The following is a 26,694-nucleotide window of genomic DNA, read 5'->3' on the forward strand; positions in this document are numbered from 1 at the left end:
TGGCAACTTTCAAATCCTCAGCTGGAGATCAGGGGCTAGTAGTGAGCAGTGACCCTGTTTGCAAATGTAAGCATCCCCTGCTACCGGCCAACCAAACACAGCCGGCACGAGCAGTGACGACCGCTGGGCAGTGGCCGCTTCCAAATCTCCCGAGTGTTAGCGGGGAGCGGTGGCGCAGCGGTTAGCGCTACGAACCGGGCGTGTCGAGCTCGATTCCCGCGCACGTCCCGTGGCGAATTGTGAACATCAGTGGTCGGTGGGCCTCACTTAGGTGGACTCAGCCTTAATATGGGTACCTGGTGCGGCAAGAGACATCGGCACCGTGGAGACAAAGGTGGCCGGGCGTGGTGTAAGGCTACGTGCCGTGTCGGCCATCATAGGTGGTTGCTAACAGCACTTGGCCCAACACGCTGTAAAAAGCAATACGGGGGATCGTTTTCCTTTGTAATGGGGATGGGTAGTGCAGCGGTCAGTGCACTGCGCTACGAACCTGGCCACCTGAGTTGGAATCCTGCTCACGTCCCAGATGAATGGTCACCTGAGCACCTGGTGCAGTGTGGGAGACAGAGGTGGCCCGGCGTGATACTGGCCACAATTTACGACCACCGCATCGGTCTTCATAGGTGCTTGCTAAACACAGCACTTGCCCCACAAAGCTTTGTAGACTATACGGGAGAGCCGTCTTTATTATGGTAAAAGTGCACCTAGCCTGGCACAAGCTCCGCAAATATGATGCGCAAATCACAGCACGCGACGCCGTGAGTGGCAGTTAAGAGAGAAATCGCTCCACAGTAGGCCATGTGAAGTAACAATGTAATGCTGACGGTTGCGGGTATAATGCAAATTTCCAAACATAACCCTCCACCACCCGACAGAGCCAATAAAATGACGTTATCACGTCATGGGCAAATATGCCAATTGTTTCGTTTTTTTCTTTTCGCAACACCGGAGGAATGATTCTTTGGTTCTTTTCGGTTAAGTCACGTCTAAAAATAAAATAATAAATTAAAATAACATATTACGACGTTTCGATTGCAACATCGTAATATGTTATTTTAATTTATTATTTTATTTTTAGACGTGACTTAACCGAAAAGAACCAAAGAATAATTCCTGCAGTCACGAAAGCTCCTAAATTAAGACCGGAGGAATGTTTAAAAGCGAGCAAAATTGTAACGATTTATAATATATATTCGTCGTTTTACAACCAGCATCTTCAGGTGTTTACCAAAAGCTCAGAAAAAATCCCGGTAACCCAGCGATCATCATTGTCTCGACTTAATGAGTGAAGAGAAGAATTCTCAAACCGTGGGTTCAAATGGAGGAAGCACAGCCGGGGTCTGAAGCTGTTAAATGACAGCAATGGGGCAGGTTTCTTAACCCCCCCCCCACCCCCCAGTAGCACAGATGGGGGCACCAAGGTGAGTGAATTGTGTAGGTCGCGGTGCATGGTGGGAGTAAAGTGTGGGTGCCTCCACCTCTTTCAATGTGTGGCCATGCATGAGAAGGGTAGAGGGCCTTCTTTTCAGCTGCCTCTAGAGGAGGTCCTTCCAGCCAGCAGCGGAGTAAGCAATGAATTGCAGGGCTTCAGCTTTACCTTTTTTAGATAAAGGCAAACGAGAGGCTGTTTGCCTTTCTCATTTAAGGTCTGAGACCAGTGTGAATTCTACTGTTATATTTGCCCCAAATTTGCGAGCAGTTTTATCAAAGAAAAGAGCACAGAAACGCCAAGAGGTCATTTGAAAACTCACTTATGGTTTTAATCAAGCTTTTAAAAGTTTCAACAAAGTGCATTTACAATAATACATTTTCGTCTGTCCGTATGCATTGCACTGTACATAAATAATTACACTGTACAAATACAAAACGTCTCCATATTTACAGGTATTACAATATATATTCATATAGTGTTGTATATAAAATATCAATCGACTCTGTGGAGGCAGATAAGAATCTTGAAAGCTCTGTGGTTGTACAGTGATTGTGTTTAGTTGGCGAGCGTGGGCTGCTGGGGAAACAAGGCCCCAGAGTTTATCGTCGACGCATCTCTCGAGAAATGTGCGAAGCTCAAAACAAAACTCGATCGAAGCGAATGATGATGCAGGTGGCTAATAAACCAAGGCCTTGAAACCCGTTACTGGGCAGTGTTCCACACCTATTTCGAATGCTCTAATGGACATTACGTGTTAAATTGCCTTCAGTGTTCGTGGGCCAAATGGCAGGAATTTAGTTCAAGGGTCAATTATCAGTCCGCTTCTTATTTAGTTTTAAAATGGGCCAGCCGAGATCAACATCAGCAGCTATCAACGCAGTTTGGATTCATCATTTATTAAAGTTAATTACGGAACCATGTAAAAGGTTGATAACTCACATTTATACATTTTTTTGATAATTCACGCTAATTTCAATGTAAAAAATACAATTAATTTTTATTGTACCTTCTCCATACAGATGGCAGCACAATTAACTTAATTCACTTATCCAATCAACCCGTCTACTGCCAATGGGCTCTTACATTTTGAACAATGAGATTTGTGGGTTATCGAGTTTTTTTCCAGAAACACCTCTCGAATGAGAGGGTAGCGCGGTGATTCACGCACTGAGAATGAACCCGGCAGCCCGAGTTTGATCTTCCGTCAAGGCTAACACCAGCAGCAAACATATGAACCAACCCGTGTGCTGACCCACGTGATGGAGAATGGTCAAACAACACCCCATGACCGACACGGCATGTGGGGGCCTTCAGCCAGCAGTGGATTGACAAAAGGGTCATGAATGATCATTTTAAGTATTTCATTTTCCTATCTAAATCACGTGGGCTGCATTGGATCAGACAGGCCAGGTCACTCCTCAGTGTTGCGAACTTCCGACAGTCGGTTCTCTACCCTCTGTTTTGTTAATCAGGTGTTGACTGAAACACTGAACCCAAATGTCAATTAAATTTTTTGCTATTTACCACCACCGAACACTTTTGACGTTTGTCGATTGTGGTTCACAAAAACAAGCTCAGTCCATCACGTGCATGGGGGCTTGTCGATGAGTAGGCCTGCACCTGGCTCTACGCAATGGACGCACACCGCAGTTCACATTTGTCTGCTGGTATTACACAAAAAAGAGAGAAGTGTACACACGTCTTGACGAAGGGTTTGCAATCGCTGCCATTTTGCGGGAATGTTGTGTGAAATGCCAGGAAAGAAATAGCGACGACAAACAACCGGTGAGAAAACAAACAAACACCGGAGCTATGTTAGCCAACGGCACTTTGCGGCCAACGCTGTTTTTCGGCCAAAAGCTGCTCAAGTGTCAACCAATTGGTGAACTGGACCGACCAAATATTTTCAGTAACAAAGGTAGAGGTGGAGCCAGGGCTGTCCCCAGGGGGGTGCACGGGCCCGAGGCAAATCACACCGCGTGGGCCACTCGACAACGCCTTCAAACTAAACTGGAGGCATTACATCCGCCACCGTGACATCGAAGCGCGGGGTCCCCCAAAGCGCGGGGGCTGGGGCAGTCGCCCGGATTCGCCGTACCCTAGGGATGGCTCTGGACGGAGCCCTGCACTTTCTCACTAATGCGACTGCCAGCAGAAGGGCCTCCACTAGAGGGACAAATCTTCCCAATGATGCAATAACGTATCGGTTTCGTAAGTGCGGGCACACTGAAGGATTGTATACACGACGTGAGCACCTCATGCGTCTGAAGCGTTTCGGATGTTGAAATGTAACTGGATGCCAATTAAGTACTAAAACACTCAGCCTGCGGCCATTCACACAGACTTACATTGGCTCGTGTGTGCTCGAAGCCAATTCGTTCAGAGCACAGTCTCGACGATGCAGGCGCGCACGCTGCAGTCGAACCGACCCCCATTCAAGACGTGCCGCGCAGCAGCTGGGACGCGCAAAAAACACCACAAGTTTCCCAAAAAAGGCAGAAATGTCAAATCCTGCGCTGTCGCAAGTGAGCTGCTGTTGTTGTTGTCGTCGTCGTCGTTTGTATTTGTATTCTTGTCTTATACGTGTGATATAAATATATACTTTATATTTACTTTCCATTCTCTCAAGGGTCCCGTCATCTATAGAAAAACAGCTCCAGCCAGCAGGGGCAGTCCAGCACGCACTGGCGGGAGTAGTCCCGCCCCCAGCCCTTGCCGAAGCTGATGCGCACGCTGTACAGGTCCCGCGGCCGCTCGCCCTGCGCCAGCCTCGCGAGCGCGCGCTGCATCGAGCGCGCCTGCTCGGGGTCGAAGATCTTGACGGAGTGTCCCGTGGGCAGGCGGTGGGACACGGGCGCGCGGCCCACCGTCGTGTCCAGCGTCATGGAGTTGACGAACACGGGCAGCTCGCCACGGTTGTAGGCCCACACGCCGTCCGGCTCGCAGCTGACGAGCAGCCCGGCGCCGACGCGCGCTCGACTCCGCTGCGCCGTCTGGCCGCCGACGCCGCCGCCGGCGCCGCTCCCCAGCGGCAGCGACTTGAGGCACAGGTCTTCGCCGGCATCCGCGGCGCCGCTGCCCTTGCCGGGCGAGGCCTGGTGAGGTAGTTCGTAGTAGACGCCGACCGTGTCGCGGCAAACGTGGTGCAGCGGGCCCAGGCGCTTCTTGTACTCCCAGTAGGCGAGCGTGCACCACGGCTTGGCTTTCTGGACGTCCGGGGGCAGGAATGTGCCTGCCGACGCAAATTGTGCAATGGGGTTAACCTATGTCCGGAACGGCTTGGCGGCAAAGGGGGACTCCCGTTGGGAACAGAACGTGTCGCCCGACGACAAAAAGGGGGGGATGCTTTAAGACAAAAAACGAAGACCCAAAGTCTGATTTGGCCGCGACCAAAAAAAATTCCGATTGCGCCCGCACACACCTGCTGAGCAGCAATTATAATCAACAGACCGCCCTCCCCCCCCCTAGGACCTCACACCCGCCCCACCAAATCCGTGTGGCGAGAGGCCCTGTGTAATCATTATCCCAAAATTGCCTACAATCTAGGTAAGCAGGACGCTGGCGCGGCCCGCTCAGACACACGCAACTCTTAAACGGTGATGTCGGCAATTTGGAACACACTCGAGCTGTTGCTCAACTCAACTCTGGCGATAGGCTGTGAGCAGCGAAGCAGGGGCCGTAGAAGAGAGATTACGTTGCTCGCGAAGCGGAAGAGAAAAAAAATCCTTCTGCAGGATCCCTTTATATTCTTTCGTTCTTTCCAAAGGAGCCATTTTCAATAACGGTAAACCTGCAACTTCTTTAACCTTTGACCCTGGCCTTTCAACCCATCAAACCTCATTAACTCACCCAAAGCTTAGGCTGTACCATATTCTGCTGCTCTCCCCACCCCCCCCTCCAACCACTGCCATACCCCAGCCTCCTCCTCAGCCAATTGGACCAAACCAATTTCCCAGAAGCGAGGGGGAACGGAGGCGCACGGAGAGGAGTAATTAACAATGCTCGCCCTGAGAACAGCAAATAAATGTCTGAATTATTTTAAATGCAAAGTCTTCATTTTCACTTTGAAACAATAGGGCCAGTATGCAGGGGCCCGAGATGTGAACTTGGGTTGATGTTTTGTTTACTGTACATTTCCAAGGTCGCCTTATAATCCAGCACTGTGAAAGGTTGGTGAATCACACAAATGTTGTGAAACTCCTTTCCCGATGGGCGTCCAGGTGCCATATCTTGGCTCGCCAGAGGAAAGTGCGGACTGATATCATCTGTCCCATCTGTATGGGATAGGGTGTTGCCCCCTCGCACGCGTGGTTCGGCTGCTCCGGTTTCCTCCCACAAATATAAACACTCGTTCACTGAAAACATCTTGAGATATACATAATCGCCTCCATGTTTGCGGATTGCACGGCGTTGTGTGATTTAGTTGCATAATGAAGCTATATATAAAAAAAACTAAATATACCATTGTGTTAAGTGCCTCAGCGCACGCTGTTTTCGTTTTTGCTCCAGTTATACTGGCTTAGAATACAGATTTTTGTGAACGAGACCTTGTGGATTTTTTTTCCACGTGCATATCCCTTATGTCAATCCACTGCTGGATGAGGCCCTCCTTCCTACGCCCTGCGGGTCATGGGGGCTGTTTTACCACGATTCACCACGCTGGTGGATGCGGGTTGGACCCAGTGGGAGGCATAGACGTGGAAGTGTGGATGTGTCCAACAGTGGATTTTTCTGCACTGCCCCCTGCTGCTCACCAGGACATGGACAGCAAAACGATTCAGCACGGTACTTGTTTTGTTCAAGCTGCAGCCGTGAAACTACTGATAACTTATAAAACCTTGAGGAATATCCTGAGAAAAAAAAAGCCTACCAATAATACTGCTGCTTGTGCTACAACGGCTCCATACGAAAGGGGCCTCTCGTTTGTTCACCTCTCCCACTCACGGTTTAAATGGATTCGCAGCAGCAGTTCCTGACATTTGAGAGCCTCGCCAAAGCCATGCCTACCATCGCATCGTTTTTTGCTTGGGTTTTCAACGCAGCACTGTCGTATTGGGATGCTGCCATAGTGAGTGGTGCAATGGTTTTCACACTGAACCTACAAGCCAGAGGTTGCCAGTTCGATTCCATCCACTGGTGCGACAAGTTGAAACAATGGGGCAAGTTTCTGAAATCTTTCCCCGCCCTCTGTCCACCCGGCAATAGAAATGGTTACACCTCAGTTTAGCCAATGGGCAAGTCGTTTGTTGTGGGGTAAAGTATCGTGCCTAGTCAGTGTGGAAGAGTAGGCCAATATAGCCTCCTCTCGAGAAAGGCTCTCTAGAACTCTCTGTAGATGAGGGGCCCTTTCGCCAGTAGCGGCACGGGCAACGCAATCGCAGGGCTGCACTTTTAAACAAATACTTTTTTACTGGAGTACTCTGACAGTGCTGCAGGTCTCATCTGCAGTCATCAAAGCGCTGGATCCACACAAAACCAGCAACGTATCACTCTTGATTCACCACATTTTATGTTTTTTCAAAGTCCATAAACAAAAAAACATTGCTCCCGCCAGGGCCATCCCACACACTCACCCACCCCTACCCCAGCAAGCCCATTTTTTCAAGTCTTATCTGGCTGCCACTTTACGCTCCACTGCCCAAACTGAGTCGGAGCAGTTATCTCGCGTCTGCAATCTGCACGCGAGCTGTGTTTCATAGGAAATGCAAAGTTCTCCCATTCAGCGGCAGATATGCATTATTGCAGCCCTCGCCGCAGCGCCTAAATAATGTCTGTGTCTCTACGTGGTTCGTTATGCGCTAGCGGTGCGCTTAAGAGAAGCCGCTTCTTGGTCCGGTTATTTTTACGCCTTTGCTGCTGTTACATTGCAGCACTCGGTTTAAAAACTGTGGCCTCTAAAGCCATGACGGCCGTTGTGCAGACATTGTAGACTGCCTTTGCGGATACCTGAGACCGGTCTAAGACCGCGATCAACAATCCGAAAGCACCAAAGGAGAGCCACACCGAACAACCGCGAAAACATACGCTGTAAATTAGAAATGTCTCTCGACTGGAAAGCGAGAGACATACTCTGGGCTGCCATTAGACCCAAACATTTGTTTACCCAGGAGCAACTGCCATAAACCCCAGTAATTGCCATTAATTGCCTGTAAGTAAGGGGGGCATAAACACACACTGTAACTGCCGGGTGTAGCCCAGAGGCAGACTCAAGGAGATCATCAAAGTAGCCGTTAGGAGATTGTAGAGGAGTAACATTTATTGCTGCTTCCCTCCCACTTGTTTTGAAAAGGGCTTCTTCTCCAGAACCGAGAGAGAGAGTGGGAGGGGAGGAAGGAGCGAGAAAGACCGAAAGAGAGAAGCATCTTCTTCCCCTTATTTACTTTCCGTCCCTTTTGTTCGGCAGTCGACCACAGCCAGTAGCTTGAACTTTAACTCTCAGCTCCGCGAGCAGGCACGCGAGCATCCATCTTGTGTGCGTTTGGTTGGGAGCGCATGGCTTCAACTCCGCCTGGGCGTTGTTTGCGCTCGAGCTGCTGCGAGTGACGCCACGGATCGACACCGGCTCGGTCCGACACGCTCACGGCCACGATCGTGCCTTTGAACGCCCGCAAGTCGGGAAAGCCTCGGTGGCCAACGTTCATTTTTTTGAGATTGGTTGCGCGTGGGGTTAAACTGTGAAATTGCCCCGAGACAACTCGCGCATACAAGAAGGCGACAACCGCAAAACGTTAACTATGCAGATAGTTAACGTTTTTGGTTAAACCATCGAACAAAGAAGCTCAATGCATCGCGTGCTTTCAGATGCGCTTCGGCGGCCATCTGGAAAGCTCTTCCTTCCGATATTAGGAAGCCATTGGAGCTGTGCACTTTCAAATCATCAAGATTTAAAACTCATTTCCTTAGAACTGCATTTTGTGTTTAGTTTGTTGTCCTTCTCCCGCACCTCCGATTAGCACGGTTGGCTACGTATGGTACATAGGGTGGTAACCTACTTGCTGCACTGCCACACGCTGGCTGCTCTGTATCCCTGCAAGGTGGGCGTGTATTACAATTATCTTTTCGCGATCCACAAACAAAACCTACAAAGGTCGTGCGCTAGTCATATGCCAATACGCCATCATAGCAGGCTGCATGCATGCTTGGTCTTTGTGTGCTTCTTTCTGCTTTTATATACGCCGCCGCCGTAACAGCAGCAGCAGCAACTACAACAACACGAAACAAAGTCCAAAAAAATAATAACGACATAAAACAAGCCGCCTACTGGAGAAAATGAAGGCAATTTTCTATAATGCTACCGCCCCACACCCACCCACATTCCCCGCTTCAAATTCCTCCCCCCCCCACCTACCACACCCCTCCCCCATCCTCTTAGGAGAGAGAGGCTTCCTCCACTTCAAACAGACTTCCATTACCATAAACCTTCAGCAGCCCCCATTAAGGCTGGCGTCAGGGCTATCTGCCTCCAGCACGCCGTCTTATCTGAGCAAGGCTGAGCATGCAGTGCCGGGGACTGGGCCTCATAGAAGGTGGTGGTAGGTAGGGGGAGGGAGAGAGGGAGGGATGGGTGGGTGGGTGGACAGGATGGATGGAGACGACTGCTTCGTTCAGATTGTCGGGGGAGCGTGGGGGTGGGGGGCAGAAATGCGCGCACGCAATGGCAAAGTAAAGCTTACCAAAAACTGTAAGATCACGGAATTTCAGTTTTGATGGAAGAGCACAATAAAAGATTCTCAACACCGGTGCCATCAAGTATTCATAATTGAACGCGTTTGTCTCCCCATGTAAATGACCAGTGCAACGACGCTGTCCCAAAATCAGTTTTGAAACTGTCATGATATGTTGCAGTTCAAATTTCACAGTAAAAGTTAGACAATTTTAAATAAATTAATGTCTGATAGATATCTTCAGCGCATGCAATACAATGTGGGAAGAGGAGGGTTTTTTGGTTTGTCTAAATTCTTGAAACTTTCCTCGTATTTGTCGTCAGTTTTCTCTGGGTGCTCTCCCAGTTTCCTCCCGTTCATGGCTTTGCCCAAACATCCAAATGCAGAATTCTCCTGAAATTGAGTCTCGAGACTCGGTGACGTTTTTTCCCAGCTAAACAATCGTCATATTACTTTGAATAATACTTTTAATATTACGATTATTAAATGAGCGGGAATTTATCCAACATAGTTTATTTTTCCCCCGAGTACAAACACGCCACATATTTGGAGGCAAATGCAACTTGGGCGGAGGAGAGTGCGGGTGGTGTCTGGAGGAACGGGCTTGCTGCAAAGTGCAAGAAAACACTATGAGGAATGAAGGGGTTCAGGCCAAATATTTTCTGGGGTTCCCAATCAGCTTGTTACTCCGTCGGCACTCCTCTGCAGTCTAAACAAAGCCATCGCACGCGTTTAATAACCGCCGGGCAGTTACTGTAAACCAATTGATTTACTCCCTCCCAACCTTGGCAACTGCAATAACCCGGCTTTACCCTGGCCTATTGTGTGACCTCCCCCTCCCCAAGAGACACGACGCTGTGAACTTTGGAAACAAAAACAATTAAAGCACAATTCTTTTTGCCATGTGGTTCGTTTACATTTTTTTTCGTTCTCTCCCTCGGATGTTTCCAACTCGCTCACGACATGGTAATCGAAGTGTGCGCCGAGTAAAACTTGATTCGAGAGCGCGATTACCTGCGCTCGCATTTATTACGCGGACGGATTTACGCCTTGAAAACATTTTCGCGCCGTACGATTTGCACGCGTAAATTGATTTTGGCTTCGCACGGCCGAAACCACCGATAGGGGAAAAAAACACACGCACATCCTTTGAAAGCTGATATACAGCTGTTTTACTTGGAAAGGTCTAACACAAAAAGGGCCCATGCAGCGCTGGCTTTCCCATCAAACCCAACAACCATCTTTGCTGTAGGGCACTGCTAAACCATCGGGCGATCTGGGTTTGGTCAGCAAAGACTACCACCAGAAAACAACCCTTGGCCATCTTTTTCAATTGTGTTGTTTGGGCAAAAGGCAGGAGGGGGGTGGGGGTAGTTGGGCGGAGAGGGCGGCGGCGGCGGCTTGGGTTTGCAAAACCATTTCTAAGCCTCCTGGTTTGTGTCAGACGCCAGCGTGATTGAGCCGGCCAGCATTCCAGCGCTCGTAAAGTGGCGCTGCTGCCGCTGTGGTGGTGCTGGCTGCCGGCTTCTGTTACCCTCACCGACCCCCCCCCTGCCCGCCACCACCACGACCGCCCGGTGAGCGCGTGGCCCGCGATAGCTCCACAAACAGCGGCACTTGGACACACACGGCTACGACAAACTGTGCATACTGCTGCAGAGGCACGGTGCAGCAGCAGCAGCAGTGTGCAGCAGCAGCAGCAGCGACAACATTAGTTCAATTAGAAATCAAATCTCCGGTGTGGTAAGAGGTTTGCGAAACACCGTTTACCCATATTTTTTTTATTTTCGCTTTGATAACAATTGTGCAAACTGTTAAGGAAATCCATGTTGGAAATTATTTTTGGCAGCCGCGCTCCCGCCCACCATTCCTCTCCCTCGCTCCCCCACCACCCCCACTCGACCATTCCCCATCCTGCCGCTCTGCCATTCCATTACTTTTTTTTATGCCCCTGCGCTCTCGCTGCCGCAGGAGACAGGGCTATGCCGCGGCCATTGGAATGTGGCACTCGGTGAAGCAGAATGAACGTCTTGGCCAGGGCCCAGGGTCTACGTTGGGTTCGGCCCAACCTCCCTCCCTCTCTCCCTCCCCCACGCCCCCATCCCTCGTTCCCTCCCTCCCTCCCTCCCCACCCCCATCTCCACTCCCAACCTCCCACCACCCACCCACAGGGCCGTCAAGCCCCCCCCTCCCTGCCAAGCGTGCATTGTGTTACAGGGCAGAGGTCATCCAACCTACACCCGTAGCCCCCTTCCATGTTACAATTAACCGTTTCCAGTCTGTGGCTCGCCATTCTGACCAGATAGAGCTAACTAAACAAAGCGAACAGTGTAGCGTGTGCGGAGGAGCTCAGCTTTTTCGCTGAATGATAGAGTGGATGGGACTGCGCCGCAGAATCGAGGGCTCCGTAACTCAAGCCCTTAATGCTCTCACCGCTTTTAAAGCCAGTTCATTCCTGGACAAATACAGTGGAGATGAAATGCAGGATGGCGCGCGCCAAACTTTGTAAAGCACATTTTTTATTTAGTATCTTAAGGTCACCGAGTCCTCGGAAAATCAACATTATTATTATTATTGCTACAACGGACAAAAGGAAATCTTCAAAATGTTAGAATTGTTGCTAAGTGTACGGCGGGCGGCGTGATGATCTGGGGGATTGGGAACCGCGCGGGCTGGGCCACAAACCGTGTCCATGCCGTAGCAGATGTCCAACGTAGCTGCGAGCACACGCTGGTTGCTGGAAGACCATCGAGTCTCTGCAGACACAAACAAGCCTGCTCCCCTCACGAATAGGAGTTCAAGGTGCAGCCATGCAATTTCTTGTTCACATCCCTACTGGCAGAAGGGCCTCGATGAGAGGGAGCTCTGGACAGCCTTCCACTAGACTCTAGACGGCTAGTTTGGCCTACTCCTACATGCTGACCAGACGTCTTGGAAGTAGGTGGCAGTACTCTAAACTACGTATTATTTTACCAGATAAAGCTCACTAAGCTATATAGCTCTTTTTCAGAAGCAACTTGGCAACAAATGATAGTTCAATGAAGTGGCTTATCATGTTGACATTTATAGCAGCCAAATACTTTAAACGCATGTTTCTAAATGTGGAGAGAAAAACCAGAAGATCCGGAGAAAAATCAATGCGACCACATGCAAACTGTAAATATATAGGCAATCAGAGTCGGGATTGAACCCACGACTTCCTGCATACCAGGCGAGGGAGTTAACATCTCTCACATTTTACACCGCGATACGTGACGTGGCGATTGACGCAAGCTGTGGTGCAACAATTTATACTGTTGGGTGGACAGAGGGGGCGAGGAAAGGGACTTAACAATCTTGCCCCATTGTTTCAACTGCTGAGGCAGGAGATTGAAATGGTAAACTATTGGGTTGCAAGTCCAGTGTGCTGACCGTTACGCCCACGGCAGCATCCTTAAGAATAAATCTCACTTTTACATTTCTCCAATACCTCATGTACAATTGCGAGTACTGTATTTACTTCAAGAGTTGAGCGTTTCGTCCGAAGAACAGACAGCATACATAAACATCCGAGTTTGTTTTATCCTTAAAGGAATTAAGGCATTTCGTAGAGGACCTTTGCTCATGCGCATTAATAAACAAGGTGCCAGTGCATGTACATTCTGGGTTTAGCAGCAGCAATGTAACTAACGTCAAATATTTAATGGGATGGTTTTGCGCACACTGACCAGGAGCAAATTTAACGGTAGCCGATAAAGACAGGCATTCCGTATGCACAGGCAGGGCAATTTTAGGCACTTTAAATGGCGTGACAGCTATATCAGTGCGTGCGCGCGAAGCAAGCAGGGCGAGTTTATCTGGAGTTGCGGGCTATAAATGAACGTGCCCTGGCCGTGCTCGTTACCAGCGCAGCACGCAGTGTGCCACATGACGCTCGACAAAACGAGGCCAGCAGCGTGTGTGGTCGGTGTGAACCAACCAAACAAACCGAGACAATTAGTTGGAATACCACAGAAAAAACCGTTTTATTTGTGTTGCCCTTTGGCCAATTTTATTCCAATTGTGCTGTCGGCGTTGTGTCACGGGAGCCACAGTGTCCATCCGCAACTCTAGCGGAGCAGTGAGTCACCACCCCATGGTAGAACTACATCTAAGAACCCTTCAAGTGACCTTTATTATCCACACACTATGGGGACAAACTTTCCCACAAGCCCTGCTTTGGGCAATGTTCATCATACGAGAGTCAAACTCATATATTTATTTGTAAACTCTTAGAGCTAGAAATGTGGCCAAATTAAGTGGAGAAAAAAAACTATTTTATTCGATGGCCTTCTTTGCTGAGACAATCAACTCCCATGCACTTGAGAACCCAGTTTCATTACAGGTGGCTGAAAACCTGAATTCAAAACCCAGGATCTCAGCGACGCTGACTCTGTGATGCGACTTCTGAGCCACCCAACCGCACAGCTACCTCACACATTGCCACCACTTATAAAAAAAAAAACAGTATCCACCTAATTTTCAAAACAAAGTGAGGATTAAACAACAAAAAACAACGTCTTCTACCTAGCCACCCAGCTTCCCACCCAGCATTTATTGAAAATGATCCATTGGCGAGAGGCAGCAGTGTTCTGTTTGATGAGGTGATGTCAAGGGAGAGGAAATGGTTAAATGCGGCGAGCGCTGGCGCCTGTTCAGCCGCACGGGTGCACTTGGAAATGGGGCCGGGACACCCGCGGGGAGGGAACGGCAGGTCGCCGGTTCAGCGGCAGAGCGACGTGCTCGCCGGCATGTCGCGCCAGGCCGCGGCACCTTAAAAAAATATAACGGTGCTCGCGGGTTGTCAATCACCGGGCGACCTTTCCGATTCCAACCCCCTCCCCACCCACCGTCACCGTCGCCGCCCATCGTCTCCGCAGGATGCCCCGAGTGGCAGTGTGCAGCGGCGGCATCCTCTCACCGGGATAAAGCTCGTTTTAACCGTACGTTACCTAATTTTAGCGGCTATTTATTTCTCGTTTGTGCGTGGATGCGCGAGTCGCGCGCTCCGGTGTGTGCGATCGAGCTCTTTGCGCGAGTGCGCAAATGCCTCTGCTTTAAATGTGAGGTGGAATCCGGCACGGGCGGCACTCGCTATGGCCGTGGCACCACCACGTGCCTGTAAATGGCCTCAAAGTGCTTCCGCGGGGCAATTTACTACCAAGACGGCTGCGCAAGCCATTTGTCCGCCAGCATTGCTCAATGCGAGAGTTGCCAGACGGTTGACTTGGACGTGAAGAGGATGCTATCCTGTATGGTCTGCTACTACGCAGTGCGTGTGTGCGTGTGTATTTTCAGTGGAAGGGAAAGAATGCTGATAAGCGGGATTTTTGTGCTGGACAAACGATGGGGCAGGGGTGGGGGCAGTACATGGGAATGGGCCCCGAAACCTCGCGCAGACTTTGACTCAACGCACGCAGCAGAGACGAAGGCCTTACAAGGCTCCGAAGAACGTCGATACCGGCGAAGCCACAACTAATTAACGAGCAGAGAAAGCCGCGGTTTCGAGGGCCACCGATGGATCTGGAGACACTTTAATCTCTCGTCTGAGCAGGAACTCCTGCCGCATAATAAATTGCAACTCTCGCCTGGGGGGGGGGCTTTTAATGGCAGACAAAAGTCTCCGCATCCGAGCCAGCGGCGGCTCGGTGCAGACTCCGCCAGGCTGGCAGAGAACACCCACAACTGCTGGGCATCAGTGTCCTCGTCCTCTTGCATGAGTATTGCAGAGCCGCGGATGTTAAGGAGTGCAACCGCTTTGTGCGGAGCGCGTGGATTATTTACGGTGGACCCCATTAAACGATTTCTGACAGTGTTACTGGGGCACAATTTCCGCCGGTTCTTAAAATGTTCCGACCAACGCGTGTACCCGGTAAACATGGAACATTCGGCCAGCGTTGGTCCAACTCTTCAAACCACATACCAACGTTGGCTCAACATTGTCCGTTTATTGGGTACTCGGTAGCGCCTGACATGAACGTCCACTGTCATCCCATGCAGCATTCCGCAACACCCTCCAGCTTGCACTGTCCGGTCAAACCCTTGAACAATCAATATTCGTCTTCTTGGTTCTTTCGGTAAAGTCACGTAGTAGGGAAATAATAAAATAATAAAAAAATAACATAATAAAATACAATTCTCACGACGTTTCGGCCACAACGTAAGCAGCCATCCTCAGGTGAAGAACAGGTCTGTCGGAAAGACAGCGTCTGAATGACAGACCTGTTCTTCACCTTATTATGTCCCTTCTACGTGACTTTACCGAAAGAACCAAGAAGATGAATCCCTGCAGTCACGAACGCTTTAAATCGAAATCAATATTCGTTCATATGAGTGCAAGATAACTTACAGACCATTCTCAATCCACTGCCGAATGAAGGCCTCCCTTTGCTGCGTCACTCATGGGGGGGTTGCATGACCATACTTCACCACATTATGCACTGCAGGTTGGTACAGTGGGAGGAGGGGGACCGTTAAGAGTTATCACATCGAACGCCGGTCGACAGATTCATAGCGCATGGCACGAACAACCGCGCCTGGCGTTCATTTACCCCAGGAGACGACTCCGATCGAGTGCCCATGGAGGAGCTCAAGAAAACCCTGAGACGACTACGGCTCAAGAAACCTCGTGAACCTTCTTCTCCCACTCTGGGCGCAGTGCATGATGCAGCACAAATTACGCAAGTCCTGGGAAGCTGGCCACACCCACCGCATCCTGCGGGGACACCAGGGATGCGAGGAGGGACCAGAAACAAACCCGGCACCTCATCGACGTGTTTATTAGTTCTCGTGCAGGGAGCGGCGTACGCTCCACTGTGTGGCGGTGCAGCCGACCCCCCCACCCCACCACTCTGCCCCCCCCCCCACTAACCCCATCCACCCACCCAACATCCCCCACCTCGACCTCACAGCAAAAGAGGATGTCGCAGCACAGGTTCTAAGCAGGGTTTAACGGCGCGCCCGTCAATCTCTCTCCATAGAGGTGGAGATAAAAGCTACCTTTTCTCTCTCTCTCTCTCTTCCCTCTCTCTCCCTCGCGCCCGACTCCACACAAGACATCCTGTCATCCAACTTTACAGGATCAATTATCGAGCGGCAGGAATGCCACTGGTGGATGGGCCGGAGCTGCTATCCTGTTACATCATTCACTTTCAGTCCGGAGGCTCTCTCCCTCTCTAAGAGATGTTAACACAGGAAACCTTCTTTAAAAGCAACTACTGAAGGTCTTTCATGCATTCTGCCTCTCTCTTCTGCGCCCCCACCTCCACCTCTCTCACCCCATCGCTCCCCCAAGCAGCGCCCAGCCTTCTGCTCCCTCACTCCCTCCCCTCACCCCCTCCCCGCCCCCCCCAAAAAACTCACCACCATTCCCTCCCACTCCTCCCGCTTTTTTCTTTGGAAAACGTTTGCAGCTTGGGTTTGAAGAAACCACATCTTAACATTAACCGAAGGGGCCAGGAAAGGTTCTGAATAAACAAGCAAGCCATATTCATGACATGGAAAAAAAAGAAAACCACTAACAGCATTAAAAGGTACCACAAGGTCTCATGTCAAAGGCTCGAAGGCTGAAAGCTGAGATGATTCCATTCCCTTTGATATCTAGAGCTTTTGAATTTGAATGTATCAAAATAGGCCATCTATTTTTATTTCCGCTTTTTTTTAGAGTAACCTTAAAATAAGCGTTACGGACAAAATTCCCCGAGCGTGCAAACGCGTGTGCGAATGGATACGCAGAGCTAATTAATACTCGGAATCACAGCGGTCACGTAGCATCGTCGCCCGCATCACAGATGCAATGCTTTGCATTACTCGTGCGGTCAGCAGGCACTAAGTACCACCGTCATGCGACGTTCCTGGCCCGAATTTGTTGCCCCAATCTTCGGCAGCGTGGTGGCAATTAGCGCAAGCGTTCAATTAGCGCAAGCAGTCGTATGGAATCACCGTGGCACTAGGAAAACAACGTCGAGTTACAAAAATGGAAAAGATTAAACCGCAAAAGGAAAAACAACCGAGGCTCCTTCAATAGGCAGACTTGTAATCCTCACCCCCAATGAATTAGCAAAAAAACACACTGCATCCTCACCACCGATTGCACGCGCGCGCGCACACACTCATCTTTCTTTCTACCCTCCAAGGTGCGTTCACGTTTTCCACTGAACGCCTGAGAACAGACAACAGGCTCGCCACTCTCGCTGCCACATTTAGTTAAGCCGAGCCCCGGTTTGCAAACAGTCCTAAAGTCTACAGCGCTTTTGCACGATGATGAACGTTACATCACCACCTTTTTTCCCTCATCACTTCTGTGCCCGTTTCCTTACGGCGGAAACCAGTTGGCTCACACCACAGAGCAAAGTTCACAAGTGCCTGTGTGGGGCTGTCACATTTTCTCTCCCTCGGGCTATTGTTGTTACATTATGCCGATGAACTCAAAAGTTTACACATCCAGTCTTCTGTTTCACGTAACATTGTGCACATAAGCTCCGAGCTCAAGAATGTTTGAGTTTGAAAAATATTAAAATCTGGTTCGCATTTACTCCAAGTTAAACTAAAGGGCCTTTCATGCCATGTTTTCAGTCATCCGAGAAAGGCTCAAAATTTGAAGCCATAGTTTCATATTTTCCGTTGAATAAGATAAAAGCAGTGGCGGGGGCCGGTGAGAAAACGACAAGAACTTAGCGAGTTGACAATCGGTTCGTAGATCGATGGAGCGACGAACGTTTTGAAACGGCGCGTGTGCAAGCGTCCGTGTGCCCCCGCAGGCATGCGTGCGGCGAAGAGAGCCCCGGTTCTCCCCGCCTTTCTCAACGCTTAGCCGAGCCCCAGGGTCATCGCCTAGAGCAACTGGAGCGGCGCGAGCGACCTCGCCCCATTCACATGCCACCGAGTGAAAAGGGACTGCCGTGACTTACTGGGGTCCTACGACAGGCATGACGGCTCCTCCCGGAGAATTACCTCCAACTACCACCCACCCCCCTCCTCCACCACCTCCTCCGCCCCCCACAACCATCGCCAACCCCCCCCCCCACCGGATCACGCTGTGACGCGTTTGTTCTCCGTGATGCAATTAAGTGCAGCACAAACAGGGCGCGCACAAGACAGACACTCGGACAAAGGGCCTCGCTCCTTTAATGAAGTTGGGGGCGTTTGCCTTGGTTACACAGCCATTGTGGAAGAGCTAAACTTTTAAACAAACTACTTCTTGCGACTGGGCCACTGGGCTATATTACTTTGCACGAGCTCAACATAAACCACCCCCACCACATCTGGTGGGCGAACGCCGAGGCGGGAACGACATCGGCCCGCTTTCTGAACATTAAACCGAAGAAAATGAAAAATCACGCTCATAACGCTGGACTTAATCAGCGGCGGTCCTCCCCTGTGGTAAGTGATTACTGCAACCCCAGGCTACAAAGCCAGGCGTTCGCCTCCCTTTTCTTGGCCCCTCGTCCCAGACAAGCCCACCGCCCACAGAGATGTTATCAAAAAACCCACCGAGCAGAAGCTCGTTGTTATGGAGGTCGGCCTGGAAGGGGTTGTATGGGGGGTAGGGGCAGGGTGGGGTAGGGGGGGGTGAGTGGTGGAGTGACAGGGGGCTGTGGGGTGGGAGGTGAGAGGAATCTGCACGGAGGAGGAGGAGGAATCAGGTTTTGGTCGGGGTAGATTCTGTTCCAACAGTTTCCCCTAAAATGTTCCCTTCTCTTGACATTGTGTCCGATCGGCTCGTTTTTGATGGAAGAAAAAAGTCAGAAATGACGAATGGTATTTCACAAATGCTCGCATGAATCTTCGATGCTCTGTCGCGCTTTGAACCCTGAGCCAACGCACATCATACCACGATGATCTCGTGCACTGCAAAGCGTTTAAAGGTGTGTTAAGCAGCGGGACCGAATGTCAAATTGTGCAGCGTGGGCATTTGACGTTTCATAATAGAAACCAACTGTCAATCGTAGACATGCTGCAGGCTATTTCAAATTGTTGTCAATGTGTTGCCAAGCTCGCGAGTTTTTTGCCAAACCCTTGAAACTAGGGCAGAAAAGACGAAGCTATTTTGACCCATAAAACTGCAGGGCTGTTCATGGTGGTTATACATCGTTAAATAATTACAGACGGCACTGTGAGTTAGGTTAATACATATATGACAATGCTTGGTTGTATGAATATTTGATTGGATGAGACTCATCCCTTTGATCATCCACGTGTCGTCCATGTCTCAGGTGTGATTGTGTGGGTCGCTTCGGTCATCTGTTGCTCAGGATCACTGGAGATTATTTTTGGTACGAAAAATATATGTACATCAATAAAGATGTTGGCAAAATTTCAACTGGGCAGTTCAAACTGCAGTGAAATAGTCATTATTTACGAATGGCTAACTCCTTTACAGACACCCTATATATTTTCTTCCACACATGTGAAGCGTTTGCACATGCACTTAGTTACTTTGATTTTTTTCGTATTAATACACAACCATTTTACATTTAAATGTGAATGTGCAACCAACTTAGTTTAGGTGAGCTTTAGCTTGGCAATGCATTGTGGGTTCGGGATTGGGAAGATACAGACAAAAAATAAGGTTGTCCTCGAGATACGGACATACAACTTACGAACATCCACAATTATGAATGGGAACGTAACCCATTCGTAAGTCGAAGACTGCCTGTATAGGTGTTTGGATGCAGTGACATTGTGTGCTTAGCACGTAATATTTGTATCCCAGCACCTTGGCTCATCGAGCCCGTAGGCCCTGGTGCAATTGCACGGCATACATACTCGAGATAGCTACGCTGTAGAGTGAATGTGTTTGCCATGAAATGTACCTCTTAGGCCGGGAAGCAGGGAGAGCTCTGTTCCTTCTGCCTCTGTGGTCATCAGGGTTGTGTGGGAGAGCTCTGTGGACCAAAACAAAACTATACTGAGGTTGACTTTCTGGGAAAATCAAACAGCTTATGGGAAACACGGTTTTATGTTTAGTAGGCGTCAGTTCCTTGATTTTACGCTAAATATGTGTGCCAAATGTTGTTTATTTCCTTATTTTGTTTCGACAAAAAAATGGCAGTCTTTCATAGATTTTAATGTAAAGAGACTAATCATATAATATACGATAAACCACACAATACATCGATATGAAATAAAAACAGCTGTTTTTATCAGTGTATATAAATGCGTGCCAAAATATGTTTCATGCAAAAAAAAGAAAGCTTCAGCCTTCGAGACAAAAATTAATTCGATCTCAAATTCAAAAATCTGCCATGTAACTCAAGAGCACCTTGTAGTTTCGAAGATTCTTGGGGAAATCTTGAATAAGGGGGCGGAGGCGAGTCTGTGAAAGAGAGACACACAGTGGAACAATGAACCTTTGTTGCGAGCCGAGAGGACACACGCGCACGCACGCACGCACACACACGACACCGCCAGCCACACACGACACCGCGCGCCACACAGCGAGCTGCTGTCGCGACGGGGGCTAGAAGGGACACCCCGTGCCAACGAAGCACTCTGCGCGAACGTGCCCCTGTTGACGCGCGTCGATTTTTCAAATTTATTTTCTGCGCAATCCGGCCGTTCAATTGGCGATCTCCCCCCACCCCTCCTCCACATTATTATTTCCCCCGTCTCGCCGCCTCTTCCCATCGCTCATGTGGAGCTGAAGTGGCGGTGATAAGCTCGCGAGCCTGCCGGCGCCAGCCGTGCCGATATGGCTCCGAGCCGACCTCCAGCCACGGCTTCGAGCACGCACATTGCAGTCCAGCGGCTAACAACGCCGCGTGGCCCTGGGCACTCGTGCACCAGACACTACCACCACCCCCACCCCCTCCAGCCGACATGAATCCTCACACACAATGGCTAGAAGCTCTAGGCAAGTGGTGTCCAAACTATGATCCGCAAACTACTGGTGGTCTGCAGGAACTGGTGGTCTTCAAGGCCATGGAAAGTGGTCCATGGAACTGTTGCAGATATTCTCATTTGGAGTAGTTTAGAAAAATGCATTATTGGTCCATGGTCAGTGACAGTAAGACGAATGTAAGGGTTGGTCGTGGTCGGTGGATCGAAAAAGGTTAGGAACCACACTACTCAGACAATGCAGATATAAATCGATTATGCAATGCTGTGGAGCATTATGGTTAAAAGCATACATCAGCAGACCTCTGTCCTGTGTCTCCAGATAAAAATAAAAAAGGTTTCGCTATGGTTAATCGGCCAATTGGCTTTCGAAACCACTCTTATCCAGCAGAATTTGTTTGAGCAAATAAACTATGGAACAAGTTCGACTTTCTGGGTATCGTCGGCAGAGTCAGGCTTGTTAAACAAATCTCTCTGGCAAGGGGCACTCCCATCCAAACTATGGGGTGCGATGGACTAACTCACATGCAGAGAAACACAAACATAAAGTCCCGTTAATATTTCTAATACTCACGATATTATTTCAATGTGTTAGATACAATCCTTTGTCAATCCACTGCTGGATGAGGGTGAGGGCACGGGGCCCTGACTTTTCCACAAGTGGATGTGGCGATAGATCCCTCTTGTTTTGTTCAAGAGTTGTCGAAATTATGAACAGATCCCACTATTGTGTTGCAATAACTAGACCATAGTCAATCCACAGCTGGATGAAGGCCATACTTCGCCATGCTGGTCACTAATGGGTTAAGTGAATGGGAATGGCCCAGCACTGGCTTCAGATATCACTCGCCACTGATGTTAGCGTGGCTGAGACTCAAACTCAGGTCGCCGGAGGTTTCAAGCGAAGCACGCTAACCACCGCTGCGAATAGTAATGTGTTGTCATGTCAAATATCCTTTGCTTAAGGTGAAGTTGCACACACACGTAACGGTGATTAGTTAGTAGTTGAGAATAAATCTATCGCACTGCAAGTGAGCCACTATTACCAACAGTGCTGTATTCACAAAAAATACTTTTAAACGACTGTACTGCACGCACACACACAGCTTGTTACTTGTACTAAGACAAATATAGCAATTGTTTATACTGTACATACGTGTAACGTGCGTTTTCAGACATATGCATTTGATTTTTATATAGATACAGAAACTGGAGTACGATTTGAAGGTGAATCGCGGACGAGGGTGGCTTCATCTCCGCGACTTGGCCATCGCTGGACGATAATTTCTCGTTGCACTTTCCCCTGGCGGTGAAGGGGCAGGAGGGCCCTGTGGTGTGTGTGCTCGAAATCTCACCGTGGAGTGTCTTATTTTCTTAATCCCACGTGAAACACGCGCATGGCCCGGGGAGTCAGAACAAACAAAGCCCCCTCCCTCCCCCCCGTTCGCCGCCGCAAGTGTGGCTTAGAATATGCATTGGCGAGTTGTTGGGGTCTTCGGTATCTTCGCAAAAAAAGAGCGGTCGGTCCATTCGATGCTTTTTAGCTTGTTGTTTTTTGACACTCTGGACTTGCACATCCAGATTCTATCTCGCGGCCGCGGCGGTTGAAACAATGATCGGGTTTCTTAAATCTCCACACCACACCAACACACCTTCTCTGTCCACGCAAGAAGCATAAATGTGTGCACCCACGGTTAGTCGATCGGATCGGCAAGGTTCGCGCGCGTGATGAGATAAACCGTGGTGGGTACTCTCGCCCGACCTCTGCCGAGACACGTGGTCAGTGTGGAAGAGTAGGCCAAATATATTCTCTCGTGGGGCCCTCGTCAGCTGCCCGTCCTGAAGGCCCTTTGCTCCAGCAGTGGGGTGAGCAAGGCATTGCAGGGCTGCGCACTTCTCATTTTGGTTTATTGTAAACAGCAGTTGTACCCAGGGTTGGACTTTTGCGATAAACCAATTGCTGTGTCGATTTAGAAGTTAATGGAAAGCAAATTTCTCAATGGTAAACGCTTACGGGAGAGGGAGCAGTAATCAGTGTTTAGCGCACTGCACTACAGATACAGTCACTTAAGCTTGATTCTCAGCCACAGCTAACATCAGTGGCGAGTGATGTCCAAACTAGTCCAACTTTCACCAACCCAGCACTGACCTCCCCCCAACCCCCATGACCAACACTAACCATAGGCAGCAGATTACAAACTTAATACCAACGTAAGTTTCAAAACTGTCAAAGTTATGTTTGTATGTTGAGCTTCTTTCGCACCGTACGCAGACAACCGTGCTAATCGGAGGTGCGGGCGGACAACAAACTAAACACAAAAAGCATCTCTAAAATTGTTGCAGTTTTCAATATAGATCTAAAAGTGGATATTCTCCAGTGGCTTCCTAACATCGGAAGGAAGAGCGTTCCAGACGACCGCAGAAGCGCACCTAGAAAGTGCACGATGCAGTGATGGCAATGTAACATTGCCAACATTGTCGACGCACAGTGACAATTTTGATACGAAACACTCGGTCGGCGGTATCTGTGTGCTCACCACAATGTCCAACACATGCTGTGTGCATTGTCCATTGGAAGGACGATGCAGGGACGGGGGTGGGGGGTTATAGATTTTACAAGTCCCATCTCCCGTTCCACACGAGATGATGCCGTGCACTGTACAATGCGAATTCTCATGCCTGGCAATGGCAATGGCCTCGGGTTCACGTAGGTCAATCTTTGGGTGACCACTTATGTGTGGCACCTGTCTATACAGATGACATATGAGCGTCCGCAGTGTAGAGCCCCATCAGCCCATTGATGTCTTGTGAAAACAAAAACACTGCTCCGCTGTGAGAGCACGCACACTACTGCCACTGTGAAAGAGGCACAGCAGGAATTTAGCAATGCCCCCAACAATGCGGTCATGAGTAGACTTCATTTCGAGTACGTGCTGTGTGGTAACAGTTGTCAAAACCCAAATAGACTGATACTGTTACAATAGTGACCATTTGAAGTCAGTTCGGTGGCAGTGAAGTTGCAAAAAAACACTAATGCATTCATGGAATTGGCCAAACAGTCCCAGAGTTGGGCCCTGGGAGAACATACCTTTGAGAATCAGTGAGGGTTTCCTGAATAAATGTCATTTTTATTCGATATTTAAATCCACTAGGATTTAACCAGACGATAACCTATACATTTTGATATTGCGAGGAAAATATAAATACTTTTTATTGCATGGAAGGTAATTTAGAATGGTTTACTGAGAATGGAATTAGCAGGTCGTTTTTCAGAGACCATTGGATTTTCACTACCGCTTTGGCACGCAATGGCCTACACTTTCGAATAATTAATTCTATCATGTATTGACATCCACCCCAAAAAGATAAACTTGTAACTCGCTGACCCACCCCTACTGGACATTTGTTTAAAAAGAGCTTCATAGCTCATCAGATTTCTCCAGAATAAAGATTCTGATTCTGAAAATCACGTGGCCCTCTGCTATGCCCTCCACCACCCCATAGGCAACTAGATAGCAGGTTAGGAGTCAGAGATAAGAGTTCAGATTAGTGCAGTATCCTACAACTAAATCGCCCTGATTGCACCCCATCTCATCAGACATCACAAGCTACGCAGATTGAGCCTGAACAGGAGATTGCATGTTAATAACAGGTGTTGAAGGCTTGGGCTGAGGTGACCAAGAGATGGCAGCACAACAATGGATTATTGAATCTGTGCGGTGATTAGACAGTGTGTTAGCCCCCCATATGCGTGGTGGATTCTTGGTGTTTCTTCCCACATGAAGCCAGCCGTGCATCACTATTAGATTAACCAAACATTGCACCTCCTGATTAACCAAACATTACCAAAACATCGTCCCGAGACTCAGCAAGACGTTCCTAGGTTAAAGAAGACTATTAAAGTATATCACTCGTCGTCAGTATTAATCATGATACGCAAGACAACAACAACAACACACGCACACACACAATTATTATTAAAGTCCCCAAATCCCAATGCCAATGCAAACCTCACCTGGCTGCCACATCTTGCTCAGGTGATACGGGTTGCAGCACACGGTCTCGGCGTCCGTCTGTCCGAACGAATCGCAACAGCAGAGGCGCTTGAGTTCTCTCTGGTGTCGCACATCTGGCCAGCGAAATAGCCGGCACAGAAACAGCACCGTCGAGGTGACCTGCGATTGCTGCTGTTGCTGCTGTTGCCTTTGCAGGTCTCCAGGTAAGACGGGCACGTGGACGCAGCCAGAAGACGCAGCTCCTTTGCTCTCCACGGCGCTCGCCAGGGCCTCCAGGTGTCTCTCGCTGAGCCTCTCGAGCACGGAGAAGGCGATGGCCTTGAGTTCATTCGGAGGGTCCCTGTCCCTCTCTCGGTCTCTGCGCTCCCGTCCGCCTCCACCGCAAGGAGGCCAGAACGCGCTGCATAGGGAGCCCGCTGCCGTAGCAACAACAGCGGCAGTAGCAGCGGATGATGACGATGATGTTGAGGATGATGATGTTGATGATGATGAAGCAGCTGCTGTCACCAAAGCTGCTGCTGCTGCCGCTGCCGCTTCTGCCGATGCAGCCTCCTCGCAGCCCATAGCTCGACTTCTCCACAGTCTCCGCACAAGTACCGATCGTTTAGATCTGAACATGCGCCGCTGGCTTTCCGGACACTGCTGCCCTTCCTGCTGCTGCTGCCCTTCCTGCTGCTGCTGCCCTTGCTGCTGCTGCTGCCCTTGCTGCTGCTGCTGCCCTTGCTGCTGCTGCTGCCCACGATGCTCCTCACTGCACCGGCTCGGCCGGGGAAACGCATGAAGGAGGAGCGGGGGGGGTGTCTGAAGGGAGCCACCCGCGGGGAGGAGGAGGAGAGGGGCGGCCGGGGCATGCAGACTGCGAGCGCCGGCGAGGGCACGGAGCGAGGCTGCTGTATCCGACGGTGCGTCTTGCACTTCTGTTGCCTGCCGGCTGCTGCTGCTCCTGATAATGATGGTGGCGGTGATTGTTGCAGTGGCGGTGATGATGATGGCAGTAGCGGTGGTTTTTCACCGAAGCGACGGATATCGTGGGTCACGACGACCGATCCATGCATGGGATACAATGACGACGATGGCTTTGCTTGGTCGCTGCCGCGATGGCTGCGTGGAGGAGGAATCGCTACGACGCCCTCTGTGGTTTATCACCCCCCTGGGCAGCCGCTTAGCGCAGCGCTCGGCCGAATTCAACGCAGCGCAGTCCGCGGACGATGACCATCAGCACCACTTGCACCGTCGTCGCACTCATCATCACCATCGTCACCCGACGGTCGCATAAACCGCAGATGCAGCGCCCAAGCTCTCTGATAAGGCTAAGGCACAGCGCGGGGGGTGTCACTAAGCTTCATTAACAACTTTCTAAGAAGAGAAAAACGAAAAATCCCAGCGGTAGAGCGAGTTTCCCACTACCACTACCGCCGCAGTAAGAGTTTAACTTTCTCTCTGTGTGTCTCTCTCTCTCGCTGTGCTCATCTAAATCGAATTTACACCCGGGCTAATGCGTGTCTCAAAACGCGAAAACGTCCTGGGCGAGTTCTAGCCACACGGCTACGAAGACGACGACTCAGCCGAGATGTATCCTCGACTCCGGCTGCTTGCGACTGCTGCAGCACGAGGTTTGGATGCGGGGAGTCTTGCCGAGCAGGCAGTGGGGAGGTGGTGGTGGTGGGGGTAGCTGCGTGCGACTGGGAGCGAGAGAGCACTGCCCAAGCGTTCCTGCCCCCCCAGC

At 49.9% G+C, this 26,694-nt stretch overlaps 1 protein-coding gene across 1 annotated transcript; it reads right to left on the reverse strand.

Annotated features, from left to right (window-relative positions):
• Window positions 1-1,735: 1,735 nt before the first annotated feature.
• On the reverse strand, window positions 1,736-26,676 carry LOC144721973 (mothers against decapentaplegic homolog 6-like). The gene is made up of 4 exons (XM_078599985.1): window positions 24,968-26,676; window positions 20,378-20,431; window positions 19,929-20,000; window positions 1,736-4,664 (listed from the first exon to the last, which is right to left on the reverse strand). The coding sequence occupies exons 1-4, from the start codon at window positions 25,584-25,586 to the stop codon at window positions 4,069-4,071; spliced, it is 1,341 nt and encodes a 446-aa protein (XP_078456111.1). The 5' UTR covers window positions 25,587-26,676; the 3' UTR covers window positions 1,736-4,068.
• Window positions 26,677-26,694: the final 18 nt, after the last annotated feature.

The sequence above is a fragment of the Lampetra planeri genome, chromosome 13 (genome assembly GCF_965212315.1).
Source record: "Lampetra planeri chromosome 13, kcLamPlan1.2.h2, whole genome shotgun sequence".
In the NCBI taxonomy this organism is placed as follows: Eukaryota; Metazoa; Chordata; class Hyperoartia; order Petromyzontiformes; family Petromyzontidae; genus Lampetra; species Lampetra planeri.